The sequence below is a fragment of the Molossus molossus genome, unplaced genomic scaffold (assembly GCF_014108415.1).
Source record: "Molossus molossus isolate mMolMol1 unplaced genomic scaffold, mMolMol1.p scaffold_m16_p_17, whole genome shotgun sequence".
In the NCBI taxonomy this organism is placed as follows: domain Eukaryota; kingdom Metazoa; phylum Chordata; class Mammalia; order Chiroptera; family Molossidae; genus Molossus; species Molossus molossus.
In genome coordinates this window covers 20,587,622-20,608,861 of record NW_023425352.1, presented here as the reverse complement: position 1 = coordinate 20,608,861, position 21,240 = coordinate 20,587,622, and the positions used below count along the sequence as shown (strand labels likewise).

General features: G+C 41.9%; 1 protein-coding gene across 3 annotated transcripts in view; it reads right to left on the bottom strand.

Annotated features, from left to right (window-relative positions):
* Window positions 1-19,276, bottom strand: part of STN1 (STN1 subunit of CST complex) — a 39,493-nt gene extending 20,217 nt beyond the window's left edge. For 2 of the 3 annotated variants that reach the window (XM_036265766.1, XM_036265768.1), the window contains exons 1-6: window positions 19,103-19,276; window positions 18,620-18,813; window positions 12,393-12,488; window positions 6,590-6,658; window positions 1,041-1,199; window positions 173-293 (exon numbers count right to left, since the gene is read on the bottom strand). In XM_036265766.1, the coding sequence (XP_036121659.1) occupies window positions 173-293; window positions 1,041-1,199; window positions 6,590-6,658; window positions 12,393-12,488; window positions 18,620-18,752 (578 nt within the window). In that variant the 5' untranslated portion in view covers window positions 18,753-18,813; window positions 19,103-19,276. The remainder of the gene's footprint in view (window positions 1-172; window positions 294-1,040; window positions 1,200-6,589; window positions 6,659-12,392; window positions 12,489-18,619; window positions 18,814-19,102) is intronic. The other variant, XM_036265767.1, reaches the window with a different exon arrangement.
* Between the last annotated feature and the right edge of the window lie 1,964 nt (window positions 19,277-21,240).

The window sequence follows — 21,240 nt, the reverse complement described above, 5'->3', positions numbered from 1 at the left end:
TTCTGGACAAGGACACTGAGGCATACAGAGGGCGAGCAGACTTGCCCAGAGCCTCACATGAGTAAGATGATGATTTCAGGATTGGAACCCAGGGCTACTCCAGCATCTGGGGTACCCCTGGTTGGCCTTCCTGCTGAGGTCACATCTTCAGCAGTGATTGGCCATAACTTACCTTAGTGCCTCTTTTTCTAGGGCTGAGCTTTGGAAAGGCTGGTCATAAACTTTCCTGTAGATCCTGGGCAGCTCAAGCATCCTTGCGATTTGAATGTTGCACACTGGATCGTCTACTTTATCTAAGAAGCCATGGGGAAAATATGCCACAGAAATTACACTGAGATTGGTTCTTTCCTTTGTCCAAACTGCTGCTAGGATGACAGTAAATGAGGCACTCAGAGGGTCTCCTTCCTTGTCAGTGCCCAGGAACCATACAGTTCAGATGCACTAAATACTTCCCAATCATCATGCAAAAGGGAATGCAATGCCCTAAATGTCACACACTTGGCCAGGAGTGGACTGGGACTAGGGAGAGCACATCTGCTTATTCATTTATCTGTTAAATGATGGACAACAGGAGCCCTCCTAGAGATTCCCAAGCAAAAACCAGTCAGAGCAGTGCGAAGGGCATCACTCAGATAACATGGGACTGTCATATATCTGATTAGCTGTTTTCTTTCAAAGTTAATGAACTTAATGGTACTCAAGAAATCTCCATCATTCTGAAGAATATGAATACTCTGCCCTAAGGGGCTTCACACGTGGAACTTCAAAGTACTTTAGAAACTCCTGTGTTGTCCAAATAAATTTCCCAGCTACACGTAATAAATCATGTGTTTTCTTTCCCAATTTATTTATAGTTACCTTTCTTTAAAATAAATTTAAGAAATGCTGCTTTTCCAAAAAAAGCATGTTATAATATATAATTTCCTCCATTAAATAATCTTTTTATTTGAACCCTTTAGAAGTTTGACTTTTAGCTAAACAAGTTTACTGGACACACACCCAGAATAACAACCAATTTGCCAGAAATATCTTGTACTTACAATGAGCAGTGGCATGAATTTCTCGCTCTTCTCTGTATGTGCGGACATAACCTCTGACCCGGATAATGTCCCCAATGTCTATCTTTGTTCTCTGCTCAATGGTCTCTTGTAGCTTCTTAAGCTGTGAGGTTAAGCTCAGTTCTCTTGCACTTGGAGCAGCTATAGTTGTTAGGGCCAGAAAGAAAGAGAAAAATGCATAACATAATCACTCCACCACATTTGTGAGATAGTTGGGGGTAACACCAACACATTTATTTATTCTACTTTGGATTAGTTGTTCTACTATAGGAAATCGGCATAGCCTTTTGAAATCCTCTACTGAACAAAAGGCATTAGCTGTAATTATTCAAAAGTAGGGTGAAGGGAACAGTGTCTAGAAGTCCTTCATCACCAGTACAGTCAAAGGGCTCCATGGAGTCCTGAACTGAATTCTGTATGGGTTCAGCTGGGTTTGGTGGCAATAGCTCTCAACAACCCTTTAAAGTGTCCTTGCAGCCCAGCCGGTGTGGCTCAGTGGTTGAGCGTTGGCCCATGCATCAAGAGGTCGCCAGTTTGATTCCTACTCAGGGCACATGCCCAAGTTGTGGGTCCGATCCCCAGTGGGGACATGCAGGAGGCAGCCCATCGATGTTCTCTCTCATTGATGTTTCTATCTCCTCTCCCTCTCCCTTCCTCTCTCTCTCTCTAACATCAATAAAGAAAAAAACAGTGTCCTTTGCACACCCTGGCCAGTTTGGCTCAGCAGTTACAGTGTCAGCCCATGGACCGAAGGGTCACAGGTTAAACTCTGGTCAAGGGCACATACCTGAGTTGCGGGTTCAATCCCCAGCCCCAGTTGGAGTCAGGTGGGGGGCAACCAATGTGTCTCTCTCACATCGATATTGCTCTCCTCTCTCTCCCTCCCTCCCACTCTATCTAAATGGAAAAATATATGTGGGTGAGGATAAAAAAATAAAAATAAAATAAATGTCCTTGTAGCAAGACCGAGGTCTGAAATAAGGGTAAAGGGGGCACGAGTCTCTATTTGTGGTTCTGTTTATGAAGGGGGACAAATTCACCTTAGGCTCATTTCCTAAGTGCTCAACACCCTATTCTCTCACCTCTCATCTTTGTTGGGTAACTAGGCTAATCTCTCTCTCTCTCTCTCTCTCTCTCTCTCTCTCTCTCTCACACACACACACACACACACACACTCACACCACTTAAAACTATAAACTTAAGCAACAGAGTTGTTGTGCATGATCTAAGTTAACCATCATATCATGAGCTTAGCACAATGCCTGATCCACAGGAAAAATTCAATAAATGTCAGCTATTTGTGAAAAAAAAAAAAAAAAAAAAAAAAAATTAAGCCCTTTGAACAAAATTATTTTGTTCTCTTTGGGGTTTTTCATTGGGGATTACTGGATAGAAAAGTATAAAAAGGTTCATAGTTTATTACATATTGTCAGAATGTTTGCCGGAAAAAAATGATCAAACTATTCTCTTTTTACAAGGTGTCACCAGCCACGCGTGCATGCTTGTGGCTCCCACACCGGTTTTGGTCATTTGGATTTTTAATACCTTAGAAAATACGTAATAATTTTATAATGTTTTATTTTCCTTTAAAGTTGCCAGAGAGGCTATGTGTTTTTATACAAGATGGTCTGTTCTCTGTATTCTTCTTCTCTTTTTTGGTTAATCCTCATCCACGGATACTATTCCACTGATTTTTTAGAGTGTGAAGGGGAGGGAGGAAGGGAGGGAGAGAGACAGAAACATTGATGTAAGAGAGATCAAACCTACAACCCTTGACCAGGAATCAAACCCAAGACCCTTCCGTCCATAGGCCAGTGCTCCAACTGCTGAGCCACACTGGCCAGGGCTGTATTCTTTATGTATAAGCTTTTCACCTCTTTTGAATATGTCAATTTCTGAAAGATTTTTAGGGAAGCTTTGTCAAGTTATTCGTACTACATCCACTTTCCCCATACCATCGCATTCTTTCTCTTTCATTTCATTACATAAAATTGTGAAAAAAATCTTTTGGTTTATCTCTCGTCACTGATGATAGCTTTCAGTGATTTAACAGGGACTCAGGAGAGCTTAACATATATACCTCAATCTTGATGGGAATAAATATACGACTGTATCATCTATGGGTTATTTTATGGAAGCTGCAAGGTAGGGATGGTGATTACCTTTTTCAATATAATTATCTACCTAAACCAACATTTGTTAAATGTTGATTTATTTCCTACTATTATATTATTTTTGGTTTGTCATATACTAGGGTTCCTATAATGAAATGAATCTCTCGGGTCTATTAATAAAATATTCTATTGTCATATACTAGGGTTTCTATAATGAAATGAATCTCTCTTTTGGTCTTTAATCTAATACAACTTAGATAACTGTGTCTTTGTAATGTGCAAAGACATTACTTTTCTTTTAACACATCTACTGCACCACGGGAAACAGCAACCTCAGGAGCACAGAGGACTTTGTGTATCCAGTAACCAACAGCTAGGAATCTAGACACAATCAGTATTAATGTCACTCAGCTTACTGGGTTTCTTCAGAAAATACCCAAGTATTACTTTTTAAAAGGTTTTCCATCCCCAAGTCCTATTCTACTTAGGCTGAATTTTAAACGTATTTATAAGCTTCAATGCAATCATTTAGACATTATAGGTGACAATAAATTGTTCACATAGCACGGTTGAAATGATCAGACTGATGGCTGGTCTGAGAAAACGAGGCCCAGCTTTCATTTAAAGGGTACATGAAACTACCAAAAAAAAAAAAAAAAAAAAAGGCTCAAGCTGTGTAATTTAATGAGTATAATGAGATGGCTGGAGCCTGGCAGATTTCATTTTAAGTAGCCTATTCCATGCTGAAAGATAAGCCCTCTTTAAAATTCTAATATTAAGAGTCAAGCTTTCTTAACTTTCCCCATAAGCTAAGTCCAAATGGTACATTCAATGTGACATTTATAGGAGTTAATATCATATTCTTATACCTCAACTGACTGGAACATGATTTTGACTCAGACTAAAATTTTGTTTTAAAAAATTAGTCTTCATTGGCCACTTTCCAGTGGAAAGTTTTAAAACTGAGGGCAATTAAACTAAAAGGAGAGAATGGGCCAGTCAAAAACAATTTAAAGATACCATTCCATATATATTACGATGAGAATAATTTTTAGGCTTTTTCTTTGTTCTCTTACCCTCTTTTTATTCTCAAAGCAATTTTCAATTAAGTATCCACCCTGATTGTTCATCTATTTATTCATCTAGTTAAAGATATTATTAAAAATCTCACTCTCAGTATTGATAGCAATTTTACCTTAAAAATGACCAAGTATAAGAGTTATACAATATTTCTGATGATGTCGGTTTTTTTTAAAAAAAGAGTTGACTTTGAAAATTAAAACAATGTCTAAAACAGGGGTCTGCAAACTATTGCCCATGGGCCAATTCCATCCACAATTTGTTTTTGTAAATAAAGTTTTATTGGAATAGACCAATGCTTGTTTGTTTATGTATGATCTACGGCTGTTCTGTTACAATGGTAGTGCTGAATAGTTGAGACGCAGAACATGTGACCCACAAAGCAGAAAACATTTACTACTTTGCTCTGTACAGAAAAGATTTGCTGACCCTTGGCAAAGAAAACGTATGCATCTTCAAACTACACCTTCTGAATGAAAATTGTGACAATACAACAACCATAAATCTGCAAATGATTTTAATATGCTAGACATATGCAAGTTAAATATCTGATAGGTTTATTTCTTGCCTATAATATACCTGCATAAAAACCAGTTGTTAGCTGGCCGGCATGGCTCAGTGGTTGAGCGTTGACCCATGCACCAAGAGGTCTTTGGTTCAATTCCCGGTCAAGGCACGTGCCCAGGTTGTGGGCTAAATCCCCAGTGGGGGGCATGCAGGAGGCGGCCAATCAATGTTTCTCTCTCATTGATGTTTCTCTCTCTCTCTAAAATCAATAAAGATTTAAAAAAATGTAAAAACCTGTTGTCTCTCTGAAAATTTTTTAAAAATAGGTTTTTATTGATTTTAGAGAGAGAGGGAGAGGGAGAGAGATAGAAACATCGATGAGAGAGAAACATCAATCACCTGCCTCTTGCACACCCCCTACTGGGGATGGAGCCCCAAACCCAGGCAGTGCCCTGACTGGGAATCAAACCAGTGAACTTTTGGAATGGCACTCAGTCTACTGAGCCACACAGGCTGGGCTCTCATAATTTTTTTTTTTTATCCTCACCCGAGGACATTTTTCCATTTTTTGTTCAGATACAGTGGGAGGGAGAGAGAGGAAGAGAGAAAGAGAAAGAAACATCAACGTGAAAAGGGACACATTGAGTGGCTGCCACCTGCACGACCAACCAGGGCTGGGGACAAACTGCAACCAAGGTATGTGCCCTTAGTGGGAACCGAATCCGGGTCTCTCTGGACCGCAGGCCAACGCTCTAACCGCTGAGCCAAATCGGCCAGGGCTTAAATTTTTTTTAATCTACAAGGCTTCCTAAGCAAATGTCATATAGTGCCATTGATTTAGATTTTCCCAAATTAGGAAAGGGGAATATAAAAGTTATGTGAAACTGATGGCCAAATTCTAATGTAAATACCACAGGAAATTAGGCACAGGAACATATACGTTTGGTCAGTATAGTCAAAGCAGGGGGGTGAGATTCTGACAGCAAATGGCAGAAAAGAAAGACAAAACCACTTAAAATGTGACCCTGTCACCATGTATAACACAAGACAGAGACCAGATGTTAGATACAACAGCAGGCAATATGTTTTGAATAACCCCACTGTGTGTGGTACCATACTGCACATATCATAAAACGGAAGAAAAATAAGGCCCCACTTTCTGTAGTTTCTCTAGAACCAAAGTGATCACCAACATTGCACCATCTTTTTTTAACATTATGAACTTAAGCAACTCAAAAAACCACGCAACTATTCAAATACACTCAAGAAAGTCTAAATGCTATTTCAGTTATAGTCAATGAGTTTAATATATAATTTTGAAATTATTTTTCAGTTTATATTACTTAATGGCTAATTTCAGAAGAATCCTATCTTAGAATTCCTGGGATATTTGTTGAACATGTAGAAATTTCAGAAAAATGTGGATCTGAATGGCAGCACAGAAGTTAGTAGAAACCACGCAAAAGTTTAAAATCTTCCTTGGCCAAGTAGCATGCCTGGGGCAAGGGAATTCTGACCTGACTGGCAATTAGGCTAAAACATCTTTACTTATGTAATGACTGGAATAGTAAAAGTGAAATGCTGAAACTCCTAGTTAACCTAGTCCCATTCCTGTAGATTTCAGAGGGGGTGAGCATCAAAGAAATGTGAGAGAAAAAAAAACAAGTGTTTCCCCTTTAGTATCAGTTTGTAGAGAAGCCGAAGCTCGGAGTACAATGCTTCAAGTTGGTCAATGTAAATTCATCAGTGGATAGATGTGAACATGTAGGCCTCCAGCTGTTCTGATGAGCTGGTTAGCTGAAAAGCAAAGGACAGAGCAAATAACATTACCTGAGGAAGACTCGGTATTGTTCAACTTTTTCCAGCAGATGCAGTTTATAACTCCAGTGCTATCATCCACTGCAAGAGAAATGTAGAAGAGTAAAACAGAGATTTGGGCATTGCTGGTGAATCAGCACAGTGTTATTGCATTAGGCCATACTGAAAGATGGCCTTTTCCAATACTCTGATTGGGCAAATCCCTTACTAAATTCTCCTTCTACCTTCAGACATAATCTCTCACCCTACACCAGTGGAAACAGCATGTCTGCAATGTCAAAGTAATACATGAGCCCAGTGGAATGTAGTTAACATTTCACTTACCCTACACCTCAAGGGTACTAATGATTCTTGTCTATGCCTCTCCTAAAAATGGTGCCCTCGGGAAGTTAAGAGCAAAAATCTCAATGCCTGCTAACACAGAAAATCAGCCTTGCTCTTATACCCTGCAACAAAAGTGTATCACGTGGTTGGTGGTGACACTTGCTGTCACCACAGCTTTCTGTTACCATTGCTCTTCTACTAGCTCACTGACTTACCTAGACAAAGCATCGAAAGTCTCTGGGCCTAAGTTTCTCTTTCAAAGAGCTTCTGCCCAGTCATCACAGTAGGGGATGTAAAGAAAGCCAAGTACACTGCAGAATAGCAGTTTTATTTTCATAATGAAAATACTTACATCTTGGTCACACAAACAATACTGGTCTGGCCCTGGTACAAAAAAAATAAAAATTTAAAAATCAAAGAATTCCCATTGCATTTGTATTTATGAATGTAGAGATATTTGGAGATGTTTGCTATGGGATGGTAGGTGTTTTTTCTTTGCCTATTTCCTGACAAACTCAGAGCAGACCTTGCTAAACATGGGGTCAGTAGGCTTAATGATTTTTAAAAAAATCATCAGCTATGCCTGGCTGGTGTGGCTCAGTGGCTGAGCATCGACCCATGCACCAAGAGGTAGCTGGTTCGGTTTGATCCCTGGTCAGGGCACATGCCAGGTTGTGGGCCAAATCCCCAGTAGGAGGCATACAGGAGGTGGCCAATCGATGTTCTCTCTCATCGATGTTTCTATCTCTCTCTCCCTTTCTCTCTCTCTAAAATCAATAAAGAAAAAAACATAATAAAAATCATCAGCTAGTCTGTTGTAAAAGCATATGCAATAGATGAGAAACATAGGCAAAACATTTTTTATTGCTGATTTAAATGTGTTGAAAGCCCAAACTGAGAAGAATACTTCTTACACCAAAATAAATTCTAAATGGATTATATTTTATTAAGTGTAATATAGGCAGACTTAAGAAAAAAATTGGGGTGAATACTTTTTTTTAATCCTCACCCGAGGACATTTTCTTTTTTTTATATATATATATTGTTCAGATAGAGTGGGAGGGAGAGAGAGAGAGAAAAACATCAACATGAAAGGGACGCATCGAGTGGTTGCCACCCACACAACCCAACCAGGGCCGGGGACAAACTGCAACCGAGGTACGTGCCCTTAGCGGGAACCGAACCCAGGTCTCTCTGGACCGGAGGAAGATGCTCCAACCGCTGAGCCAAACCGGCCAGGATGGGTGAATACTTTTTAACCTTGGGCTTATAGTTGGTGGGGAAAGACTTCTTTAAGTAGACCTGAAAATCAGAACTCATGTTTAAAAGTCTAATGATACAGCATAGCAATGTTCCAAATGACAGGGTTAGTGTCTTAATATATAAAGAGGCCAAACAAATTAATAAGGAAAAGGCCAAGACCACAAGAGAAAAAGTGGGCAAAAAATATATATATATATAATTCATGGAAGATATAAAAAGGGCCAATGCCCTGGCCAGTTTGGTTCAGTGGTTAAAGCGTCGGCCCATGGACCAGAGAGGTTTGGTTCCCGCTAACGGTACATACTTTGGTTGCAGTTTGTCCCTGGCCCGATTGGAGTCATGTGGGTGGCAACCACTCGATGTGTCTCTCTCACATTGATGTTTCTCTCTCTCTCTTCCTCCCTCTCTCCCTCCGGTTCTATCTGAAGATAAATGCAAAAAAAAAAAAAAGTCCTCTGGTGAGGGGAAAAAAATGGCCAATGAACATAATGTCAGCACACTAAATTCGCTAGTTATAAGAAAAAAAGGAAGCAAATTTAAATAATTTCTTCAACTACTAATATGCCAAGCAGTATTAAAAATACTGATATTCTCACATGCTTGCTCTTAGAGAAACTGTAAGTCTGTATCAAATTTGTAAAGAGCAAGTTTGAAAATATGTATCAAATTTTAAAATGTATACAGTGTATTCTTTGACTTAGCATTTCCTTCCAATAATATATCCTGAGGAGAAAAAGAACAAATACACAGATATATATATATCTTGTATAATGCCAATCATGGCAATATTGTTTATACTACAGGAAGTTGGGAATACTCTAAATGTTCATAAATATGGAATTGGTTAAATAAAATGCAATGGCATAGCATACGAGAATAAGTTATAATGAAGATTTTTCATTGCTGTTAAAAAATATTCATGATTCACTGTAAAACAGAAATTGTATATATAGTCTTTTTTTTTTTTTTTTTTATCTCACCCAAGAACATTTTTCGATATTTTGTTCAGATAGAGTGGGAGGGAGAAAGAGAGAGAAACATCGATGTGAAAGGGACACATCGAGTGGTTGCCACCCACACGACCCAACCAGGGCCGGGCATAAACTGCAATTGAGGTACGTACCCTTAGCGGGAACCAAACCCAGGTCTCTCCAGACCACAGGCCGACGCTCTAACCGCTGAGCAAACTGGCCACGGCTATATAGTCATATATAATCTAATTTCTATAAAACATTAAATAGTGAAATGATTTTAAGACATTAAAATGCTAATAGCAGTTTCTCTTGGAGTATGGGGAAGGAACCCCATATTGTTTGTATATGTGGACTGGAAGCCTATTTCAGAACTATTAAGAGAAAGAAATATGAATAATAGTTATGAGGAAATAGTATTTCTTCAATATTAGGAACATGTTACAAATATTAGAAAGGATGTTCAAACATTGACATTGTTTTTGTCTGATTTACAGGTTTCACATGAGTTATGTACTTATTAAAATTTTCTCTGGCTTTAAATTCTATTTTATAATGAGTTAAGTATCATTTTAAGAAGCAAAAAACTTAATAAGGGTATTATGAGTTTTAAAGAATGTATGACACCTCTAGGCACACCACTTCTCTGGCCAGTGATTTATAATAGAAAGTCAAAAAATGTTAGCACATGAATATCTGTTCTAGAACATGTGAAGTCATTCTGATCTTGACCGTAGCCTCCCAGGTTTCTAGGTCTGAGCTTGAATTGCTGCCAGGTGCTCTGTGTGCTCAGGGCAATGCCGCTAAGCCCTCTGACTTCCTAATTTGTAACCTCTCCAGGCAGAGCCTCTCCTGGCGCCTTGAGGTCTGGCTGCTGAAATGCCCCGAAGGGAAGCATCCTCACAGGGATGTGCCAGGTCATTTCCAGCTGGGCAGTACCACCCGGGCTGCCGGCCTTTTGTTTCAGCCATGGGACAGGTCAGTGTGAGCAGGAAGCACCCCCAGCTTAGGCCTGCAGTGAGTCAGGTGGAGCAGGACCCAGGACGGCAGGAGTGGCTGCCTGGCAGGTGGCCGAGAGCCAAGCTGGGCCCTGGCGACAGCAGGGAGAGTGCAGCTCTCCCTTGAACAGGCTCACATGAAGTAAAGTCGGAAGAGCATTTCTACTCTCAGTTATTTCAGCCTTCAGATGCTTTTGTTTACCCATACCCCACGTACCCGTGACATCTGCTCAGGGAAATGTTCATCGGGGAAGGCTCAGACATAACGCCTTCATCCTTTTATAACTGGAAGAGGGGTTAAGTGAAACTTTAGGTCACGGGCATAATATCTAGCCTAGTTCTAGGGCCAGGACTGATGTCCTCAAATAGCCTCATTTATTTGATTTAAAAAAAAAAAGAAAGAAAGAAAACCAGAAAATTCAAAACTAGATGCTGCTGACTAGGGGCAGAGGAACATGGGTGAGAGAAAAATCAAATTGAGTTATATGTAGAGTATACAGCAACTGGAGTCAATAAATACACTGGACCTATCAGTGGAACCTTGAGCAAGATGCTTTGTAGCCCTTGCTACAAAGGTGGGGTAGCTCAGTTCGTTGGAGTGTTGTTCCATACATCAAAAAGGCTGCAGGTTCGATTCCCATACCTAGGTTGTGGGTTCAATGCCCATTTGGGGCACCTACAGGAGACAACAGATCAATGTTTCTCTCTCACATTGATGTCTGTCTGTCTGTCTCTCTCCCCCCTCCCCCTTCCTCTCTCTCTAAAACCAATGAACATGTCCACAGGTGGGGATTAAAAAAAAAAGCTTTGTAGACCTGGCAGGTTGCTCAGTGGTTAGAGCATCAGCCTGTGGACCAAAGAGTCGTAGGTTTGATTCCGGTCAAGGGAATCAAATCAGTAGTGGTTCAGTCCCCGGCCCTGGTCAGGGTCATGCGGGAGGCAACCAGTCAATGTGTTTCTCTTACACCAATGTTTTTCTCTCTCTCTCTCTTTCTCCCCCACCCCCCCTTCCCACTCTATCTGAAAATAAATGGAAAAATATCATCAGGGAAAGATTTTTTTAAAAAAGCTTTGTAAATGGAAAGATACTATTATTTCATCATTGGTATTTGGAGAGAAGTACTGTATTGTACTGTAGATAATATACTTGCCCACAGCTGGGTATGCTATAAGAACTTAGTGATTGCTTGTTGAATTGTCTTAAGAAAAATAAAACCCGTATCTTTGGTCAAATAAAGCAGAGACGAGAGCCAATAAGGGGATGCCTGAAAAGATGATCTGTTTCAGAGTTTTAAAAACACATATGCTGGGAAAAAGCAGAGGGCATGAGAAATCTCATCTCACGTGTTATTTTATAAGCACAAGACAATCTTCCTCAGGAAAATGAATACACGTCCAAGAATGCAATGTTACTGTAACTGTAAATTATCAATCAAGCACACAGACGACCAAGGAAATGTTCCCGGTCACCTAGTTTAATTGCCTCTGTCTTTCCCCAAGTAGAGCAAGAACACAGGTCCAAGGCAACACAACAGTAAGTGACAATGTCAAGTACAGCAAAGGCTGGAATTTGATGTTTGGCTTCTCACATAATATCTAGCTTGGCTTCTTAACTACAAAGGATCTTAGAGCTGCATAAGGCAATATATTAAATTGCTTACATTAAACTCAATAAAAAAGACCCTTGACACTAAAATCATATTTCGACCATTCACTGGTACCCAAACTATAAAAACCTTTTAGTTTTCATCATCACAAGGGAAGGAAATTTTTCTGATAATGTATATTTGGCCCTTTAAGTAGAAAAAGGCTTTTTAAAAAACTTTTCTGGATATAAATCTTATAAATTATTTTTCACACCTCCCTGCCTTCTTCAAGGGTCTACTTTAGCATTAACCAAGCCTTTTTTTTTTTAAAGTATCACTACAGACATATATTAGCATCCTTTGCTATTTATAGCTATGCTCTAGGTATCAGGTGTCTGTCTCTGATCAACCAGTGATCCTAGACTGCGTATTTTAATTCTTCTGTGTCCTAACTTCCCAGCAGCTGTCACTTGACAGTATTCATTAGAGTTATTCTACCTGTTGCGTCATTTTATACTTAGTCCACGTCAGGAGCTCCAAGGGGCTCCTAATAGAGGAAATGCATCTGTGAGAGTCCCCAGTTGCTCTGAAAGGCTGGAGTTGTTTCAAAGTCATCATTCAACCAAGTGAGGTCCTTCCCCATAAACTCCATGTCAGACACAATCCTTCTTACCTCCGTAACTGTAGAAAGCATTTCTTTCTCTCACTCCAACTACGGTCCCCAAGATATCTACTTGTTTTATTGGATGCCCATTGTAAAAAAATACACCTAAAAAAAAAAAGGCAAAGTCCATATAAAGTATGATTACATTTTCTGTTTCATTCAATGCTAACTGTGGAGGTGGGGTGGAGTGTGTGTGCCCAAAACACTGGCATGCTCCTTACTGAAATTCCAGACTTCAGAATGGGCCCTTGACAAATGGCAAGCCCCAAGAAATCAGACATCCTTCTCTCAAGGGTCATAAGGAGAAAGCCTGGCTTTAAAGAAGTGTGTACTAGTACGGGAAAAAGAAAACCAATGTTGCCCGACTGGGTTTGGTTAATCTTCCCTTTACTCTCTACTTGAGAGTCCCTCCAGAACTCTCATCAGGGGCCCGAAAAGTCATTATCTTACGGAACCAAACACAGCAGTGTATTTTGAGGGACTGGAAAAGGAAGAAGAGGAAACCGACATTTTCGCCGGTGCTTTTCTAGGAAACTAGTCGTTATTTCTATGAATTAGCAGTAGCATTTTTTTTAAAGAGAAGGTAATTAGATTACCGAACACTACACTTTGAGGCCAACACATTACAACTCAAAACCTTTTTGAAATGCTACTGTCGAACCTAGATGACTGATGCCAGCAGGCAGGTTCCCACCAGAGGAGAAACCTGAGAGGATGAGCCCTACCCACTAACACCCAGAGGCCTCTTTTGGACCCAGGGACTGGACTCAGAGGGATTCCTGGCAGTGGTGAGTCCCTCATTCCAACCCAGGTCCCAGTGCTGTCCTAGCTCCCGAAGAGCTTCCATCCTGCCCCCGCTCCCCCATATTCTTACCTGAATATTTTTGGCTTCAGCTACTTGCGTTGTGTTCCTGTCACCTACAGTTAAAGAGTCCTGACTAAAATCGTCTACTTTTCCCTCTTTACTATGGCTGAATTCTTTACTTTCAGAAAGAGGCTATAAACTTTTTTTTTAAATCCTCACCCGAGGACATTTTTCCATTTTTTGTTCAGATAGAGTGGGAGGGGGAGAGAGAGAGAGAAACATCAATGTGAAAGGGACACATCGAGTGGTCACCACCCGCACAACCCAACCAGGGCCAGGGACAAACTGCAACCGAGGTACGTGCCCTTAGCAGGAACCGAACCTGGGTCTCTCTGGACCGCAGGCCGACGCTCTAACCGCTGAGCAAAACTGGCCAGGGTGAGGCTATAAACTTTTAAATGGTGACTTCCTTTAAAAAAAAAAAAAAGGCCCTGGCCGGTTTGGCTCAGCAATCTTGGTGTATCAGGATGATGCTCTAACCAACTGAGCTACCCAGCCAAGAGCACAAGATTCTCTTCTATGGGAAAAGAGCTCAAGAAAATTGGATGGCAGCTCTGTTGACTGAGAGAAAGCTAGGCAATCTAAAAAAAGAAAGTAACCACAACAGATTCTGGCTAATGTTGAGTTCAAGTTGCAGTCTTTCCCAAGTGGCCTCTTTGTTCCTGCTGCCTTTTATTCCACATACTGCCCACAGAGGCCCAAACATATCAGGGGATCCCTGGTTCATTAGGTTCCCCCAGAAGAAAGAAGAGGGTCATACTGGGAGGGTTCCAAAATCCAGGGGCACAGGCAGGTCTGATTTAGCTTTCATTGCAGCCAACCCCTGAACAGCCATGATCACAGCAAAACATGTCTGTGTTTTCTCTCTTATTTATTTATGTATTTATTTTTAATCCTCACCCGAGGACTTGCTTTTTATTGATATTTTTGAGAGAGAGAGAAACATCAATGTGAAACTGAAACATGGATCAGTTGCCTCCCTCATGGACCCAACAGGGGATTGAACCTGGGTATGTGCCCTGACCGGGAATCAAACCTATGACCTTTCGGTGTATGGGATGATGGGCCAGGGCTGTGTTCTCTCTCTCACTTTAATCCTCACCTGAGGATATTTTTCGATTTATCTTCAGATAGAATAGGAAGGAGGGAGAGAAAGAGAGAGAGAAACATCAGTGTGAGAGAGACATCAACTGGTTGCCTCCTGAACGACCCTGACCAGGGCCAGGGACCAAACTGCAACCAAGGTATGTGCCCTTGACCGGAATCAAACCTGAGACTCATTGGTCTGTGGACTGATGCTCTAACAGCTGAGCCAAACTGGCCAGGGCCGTGTTTTCTCTCTTAAAAGTACTTTTAAACTTATGTATTTTTAGTCTAACTGTTGTTAAGTAAGTGATGCTACAACTGCTCTTAGCATCAAAATGCCTAAGAAAATATTTTTTTAATGTATATTTAATATAATTCTTATGAACACATTATTTCCATTTCATTGGTCCTTCTAGAATTAGATAATATAAGTACTGTATTTTGATTTACATGAATGATTCACTATTTATCCCATTATTAAAGTTTGACATTTGGAATAACAGACCATTTCTTTATGCTATGGCCTGTAAACAAAAAGACAAAACAAAACAGGACACCACCCCCAAATCTAAACACCACTACCAACACAATCCAACTATTTTTTATTAGTTTAACCCTAAATTCACAGGTTAATTTAGGAGAGTTGACATTTTGCAACCATTTTGCAAGGCAATTCTGAGGTTATCCAGTGTAAGGTCAAATTTCACAGGTTAAGAGCACAGTCCTCCACAAGACTGATCTCACTTTAGTCACCCGCCCCAAATTTGGGGGTCCTCAGGTCACCCACACTTCTGATCAACTGGCTACAAATTCGGGAATTCCCATGACTTCATCAGGTTTGATAATTTGTTAGAATGACACATAGAACTCAGGAAGGTGCTACACTTACAACTATGATTTTATAATAAAGGGTACAAATCAGGAACAGCCCAATGCAGATATGCAAGGTCTGATAGGGTCCAAACACAAAGCTTCCGTGTCCTTAGGACACAATGATGTATGATTACCAACCAGGAAAGCTCACCCAAGCTTCAGTTGCCAGAGGCTTGTCAGGGTTTCATTACATAGGCATGATAGACTGAATCACTGGCTACAAAATAACTCAATCTCCAGCCCCACCTTCTCTCCCAAGGAGTCAAGCTGAAGTCACATGACTCAAACCCAACCCTCTAATCACGTGTTTGGACTTTCGGGCACTAAAAACCCCCATCCTGCAACTAGGGGCTCAGCATAAGGCATCTCATTAGCATAAACTCTGGTGTGGTTCAAGGGGTCACCATGAATAACAAAGACACTCCTAACATTCCAAAAATCCAAAGATCTTTCAGGAACCAAGGTCAAGGCCAACCACATTCTTTGCCATTCGTTTTTTGTTTTTTCATTCTTTGGCTAACTTCTGTCATTTTAAGATATTCTTTGCTGTTTAAAACATTTCTAAATTTTATGCAATCAAAATAGGAATTTTTACTTTATGGCAAATCAAACAAAAACAACAGAAAAATAAAAACCTAGACTAGTGGCATTTCCCACCCCCTAGAACCCTACAGTATAATCTAAAGATCATTATGTAATTTAAGATTCAACTATGAGGTTTAAAAACCACATCTGAAACATTATCTCCAGTGATAAAGCAAAGATCACCCAACCAGTTTTCCTTGTTTTGTTGCTAATCCATCATAAAGTCCTTCACCTACAGAAAGAGTTAAACCCATTACGTCATGCCCCTGATACTGAGGCAAGATAGTTAGCTGTTAGGAGAATTCCTGACAAGTGGGAAAAGGGAAACTAAAACAGATGGTTAGACAAATAGGGCCAAACAAGTCAAACAATTTACAGCCAGCTAGTAAATCACGAGATCTTATCTTCCCTAACCAAGGACACTTGAGAGCAAATGGTTTACACCTCTCCTTCTTAACCAGAGAGTAAAGAGCTTAAATCTCCCTTGGTCAGGGAGATAGATAACAGAGACCAAATTAGCTCATTGGTGCCAGCCAAACCCAAGAATAGATGAAGTCAGAATAAATAACAACAACAAAAAAAACCAATTAGAGTCTGGGGATGAAAAAGGGGCCACATACTAAATTTGATAAGCTTAGGGGAGGCCTACATGTGGCCTTATAAACTCAAAGAGACCTAAAGTAATCACACAGGGTGGTCTGAACTTGAAAATGTCTAACTAAAGGGGAGTCATGATGGGTAGTTTTGTCCTAGGGCAGTATTTTTCCCTGTTAATTGTATTTATCATGTTAATTGTTGACTATTTACTATCATACTCCCCAAATGTAAAAGTATGTGTCTATTCATTTTACTTTTTATCCAATCCCAGAGAATTCCCCACTTTGCTTTCTCCTGCCTCCCTAATTAACTACCAATGAATTTCATGTAATCGCCTTAGGCCTCCTCCTTTTATTGTAATGTATAAAATAAGGTCCACAACTGCCATTCTCTGGAGCATTTTCTCAATCCGTCGAGATTTTGCTTCCTGGAACCTGTTGTCAAGTTTGGCTCAAATAAACTCATAAACATTCTTACAGATTTGGACGTTTCTTAACGTTGACAAGTCAAACAAATCCATGACAGAGGCAAAACTGAGCAGAAAATGACCCTGGTCCCTCTATGCACTCATTTTGGTACATCAACATATTAAAAAACACACATGGAAAGCTGATGAATATTCTGCTGAAACCCTCCCCTGAGATCCACACCCCCTCCCTGCAAAAGAGAGATAAAAAGTCTTAAGACAAAAGGCCCAGAGAGGGCTCTTTCTGGAGCATGCCCTCCTCTTTCTGGGACTCGAACTTTCTCCTAAACTCTAAGAGTCCCCAGGTGACTTGCAACCAGGGGAGCAGTGGGCAGTGGGCAGCAACAGCTCATCCCAGGCTTAGCCCCTGAACCTGTCTCTGACTTTCCATTGAGCTAACAGCTGCCCTGCCTTGGCTCCCTTCTTTCCTATAACATTTCTAGAGAACCAAAGCGGCTTCACCTAAGCCCTTTCTGTTGCTTATCCTATCCTAGGCCCTTCCTTGTGTCACTATCTCCAGCTTTAATAAACGCACTCTCAAAATCACCTGGACTGGCTTTGTGAAATCTTTCCTGCACAAAGTCAAAAATTCATACACTACAGGCCAGCTCAAGGCTGACTCTCTCGGGCCTAGTCTTTTTTCAGTGACAATACTTCCTTGAGCATCTACAGAAGACTTTCAAGCAAGGCTGGTATTTGGTGTAAATTAATTTCTTCCAGAGGAGATTAGCTATTTAGAATGCCAGACTCTTCTGCAAAATGGACAAATGGGGAGGATGGCTGCCTTCCAAGGAAAAAACAGAACATTCCCAGCAATAACTAGGAAATAAAGGTGTAGTGAAAAGTCTGTACAAAAGGCTTTAGAAAAAGGTCATCCAAATATATTTGTACACAGAACTGGAAACACAGAACATCGTCTCATTAAAACAGTGCATACTTGAGATTCTTGACTACTTCTAACTCACAGCTTGCTATTTATTCAAAACAGCAAAGAGTTTAACCAAACTTCTCATAGAGCACAGTAAACAAGATCCATCCACAGCTATGTGAATTATTTAAATCTACCCCACACTATATTTGTTATATTTTTAGGTATGAAGATTCTGTCTTAAGTGATCCCTACTTTAAAAACAAAAAAATAGTTCTTTAATTTTACACTTATAATGCTTTGTTGCTCCAATTACTATTTCTTGAGGGCCCACTACATGCCAAGCACTGTTCTGAGCACTCGGATTATATACGTGAACAGGGCAGATGATGTCCCTCCTCTCAAGGAGTTTATTTATTTTGATATAAATTCAAAATTTGGTAAGAATTCAAAACAAAACAAATTCCCACAAGAAAATCAGCTTAATCCCCATTTTTACAAAGAAGCTTTACAGGTGAGTCACATCCAGGCCAGGGAAGTGGCACAGTTAGGAAACAGCAAGGCCTAGGGAAGCCTGGTCCAGTGAGCTTTCCAATAGCAGGCCCAGGAAAAAAACAACTGAGCCCTTTAAAATATGAAAGACTTCAAACCCCGGTAAAAAACATTCATCAGCAAAAAAGTTACTCTTCCAAACATCTATTTTTTTTTTTTAAGTTTTAGACTGTTTTTAACTTGCATAGTAATGACCTCATTTGAGGATCCAGGTTAGGTCATTTTTAAAGCCTGCAGGAGGGAAGGCTTTCCTGAAAGCCCCTTAGCCCCAGATTTCTGCCGTTTTGGGGGAGGGTGGGGTGCAGACGCAGCACAGGACATCCACCAGGTGACCAGTCACATACCTGGCACCTGGCAAGACTCCTTCAAGTCCAGGATATCCCTGATGTAGAGTTTTGCAAAGGCTAGAAACACAGGATCCAAACCCCACAAGAGGGAAGGGTTCTCCTCATCACACCGGCTGGATTCAGACTGCATCAGGAGGCTGTGCAGTGGCTTCCAGCCAACCTTGAAAGTCTCACATCACTGAGTCGAGAATCTAGATAGGAGATACAAAATCAGGATGCAAGGCGGTTAAAGTGGGTGAGATTGGCATGGCCCCAAAAGCTGTTCGCCGACGGGTACCCAAAACTCTGCGAGGGGTAAACCCAGGGGTCCAGGATCTGTCAAACTGCACGCCACGGGCTTGAGTTAAGAGGCGATGCCCGTGTGAGGACCCACGAGTGCCTTATGGTTCTCCCCCCGGAATCTCTGCCCCACGAGAGTGCCTCCTTCCCCAAAAGTTAAACAGTTTTTCTCTTCTGGGAGATAGGTTCAGACAGGCGTACCCTGAAACCGCTTTAATGGGCGGGGTCCGGAGAGGAACGGGTGCCCTTGTGGCCACACACTGGTAGTGCACAGGGGTGGGTCTGTAAGTGGCCTGCTCCTGCACGTTTCGGTTTTCCGGATGAGACTGGGAAAGAAGGAAAAGGGAAGCGAGAAGCTGACTTCTTCCGCAGCCCCGCCCGCCGCGCCCGCGCCGCTGGCCCTCTGGTCTCCAGCGCGCAGGCGCGGCCCTTCCGGCACTCGGAGCAAGTCGCCTCTGAAGTTCCGGCGGGGCGACACCGCCCACCGCTCCGGACCTAGACGCTCCACCCAGGCCTTTCCTGCGAGCTGCCCGCGGCCCCGCCCCACCGCGCCCGCGGCCCCGCCTCATCCCGGCGAGGCCCCGCCCCGCCCGTGGCCACGCCTCTTTCTTTTCTCTGCGCGGGTCGGCCCCACGCAGACTTCCAGGTGGGTGGGGGGATTGTGCCACACTCCTTTAACTCAGACAGTTCTCTGGTCCCTCCATCCGCCAGACCGGCGAGTCTCCGTGGGAATGCAGAGCCCAAATCTTCAAGACCTTGGGAACTGGCCTTGAAATTTCCGATGCTTACACCAGGCGCTGCAAGTCACCCTTTCATTCCCCGCCCCAACACCCCGCCCCCCACCCCCCCCACAAAAGGTTGGGATTGGTTCGGACAGTTTTCGGTTGTTTTGTTTTGTTTTGTTTTGTTTTGTTTTGGTTTTTTGGAGAGAGGGTTTTCCTGATATGTTAAGTGAAGAAGTAAATAAATACCAAAAGCAGAGTTACATTCTGACATTTTTTTTCTTTATTAATTTTAGAGAAAGGGAGAGGGAGAGAGAGATAGAAACATCCATGAAAGAGAACATCAATTGGCTGCCTCCTGCATGCCCCCCCACTGGGGATTTGGCCCACAACCTGGGCATGTGCCGTGACCAGGAATAGAACTGGCAACCTCTTGGTGCATAGGTGGATGCTCATCCACTGAACCCAGGATGAACCCAGGCCTGGCCATTCTGACATATATATATTTTTATCCTTACCCAAGGACATTTTTTTATTCAGATAGAGTGGGAGGGAGAGAGAGAGAGAAACGTGAAAGGGACACATTGAATGGCTGCCACCCGCACAACCCAACCAGGGCCAGGGACAAACTGCAACCAAGGTACATGCCCTTAGCGGAACCGAACCCGGATCTCTCCGGACCGCATGCCAACACTCTAAACTGCTGAGCCAAACCGGCCAGGGCCATTCTGGCATATTTTAAATGTTAATTTACTCTTGATAAATGATCTCACACGCACATTAGGACTCACCGTCTCACTTGGAGATAATGTCAGTATCTAAATTTGAGCTCTTGGCCCTGGACCGTTTGGCCCAGGGGTTAGGTCATGGGCCCCACCCGAGGGCCAAAGAGTCTTGGGTTTGATTGTGGTCAAGGGCACATACCTGGGTACAGGTTCCATCCCCAACCCTGGTTGGAGTCCTGTGGAAGGCAACCAATCGATATGTCGCTCTCACATCAATGTTTCTTTTCTTTTCTTTTTTTTTAATTCTTTTTCCCTTTTATTGATTCTAGAGAGAGAGGAAGTGAGAGCGAGAGATAGAAACATTGATGAGAGAAAACACCAATCTGCTGCCTCCTGCATGGCCCCCACTAGGGATCAGGCCCACAACCTGGGCATGTGTCCTGGCTGGGAATAGAACAGATGACCCCTCAGCACATGGGTCCACGCTGAACCACTGAGCCATACTGATACCGTGGAACTCACATCAATATTTCTCTCTCCCTGTCCCTCCCTTCCACTCTCTAAAAATCAATGGAAAAATATCCTTTGGTGAGGATTAACAAAAACAAAAAAAGAAAGAAAAGAAAATCATGTTATGAGAGCAAGAGCAGAATTACAAAAATAATTTTTTAAAATAAAAAACAGCCCTGGCCAGTTTGGCTCAGCGGTTAGAGAGTCCGCCCATGGACCAGAGAGTCACGGGTTCGGTTTCCGCTAAGGGCACGTACGTCGGTTGCAGTTTGTCCCTGGCCCCGGTTGGGGTCGGGCAGGTGGCAACCAGTCCATATGTCATTCTCATGTCGATGTTTCTCTTTCTCTCTTCCTCCCTCTCTTCTTCTCGCTCTATCTGAAG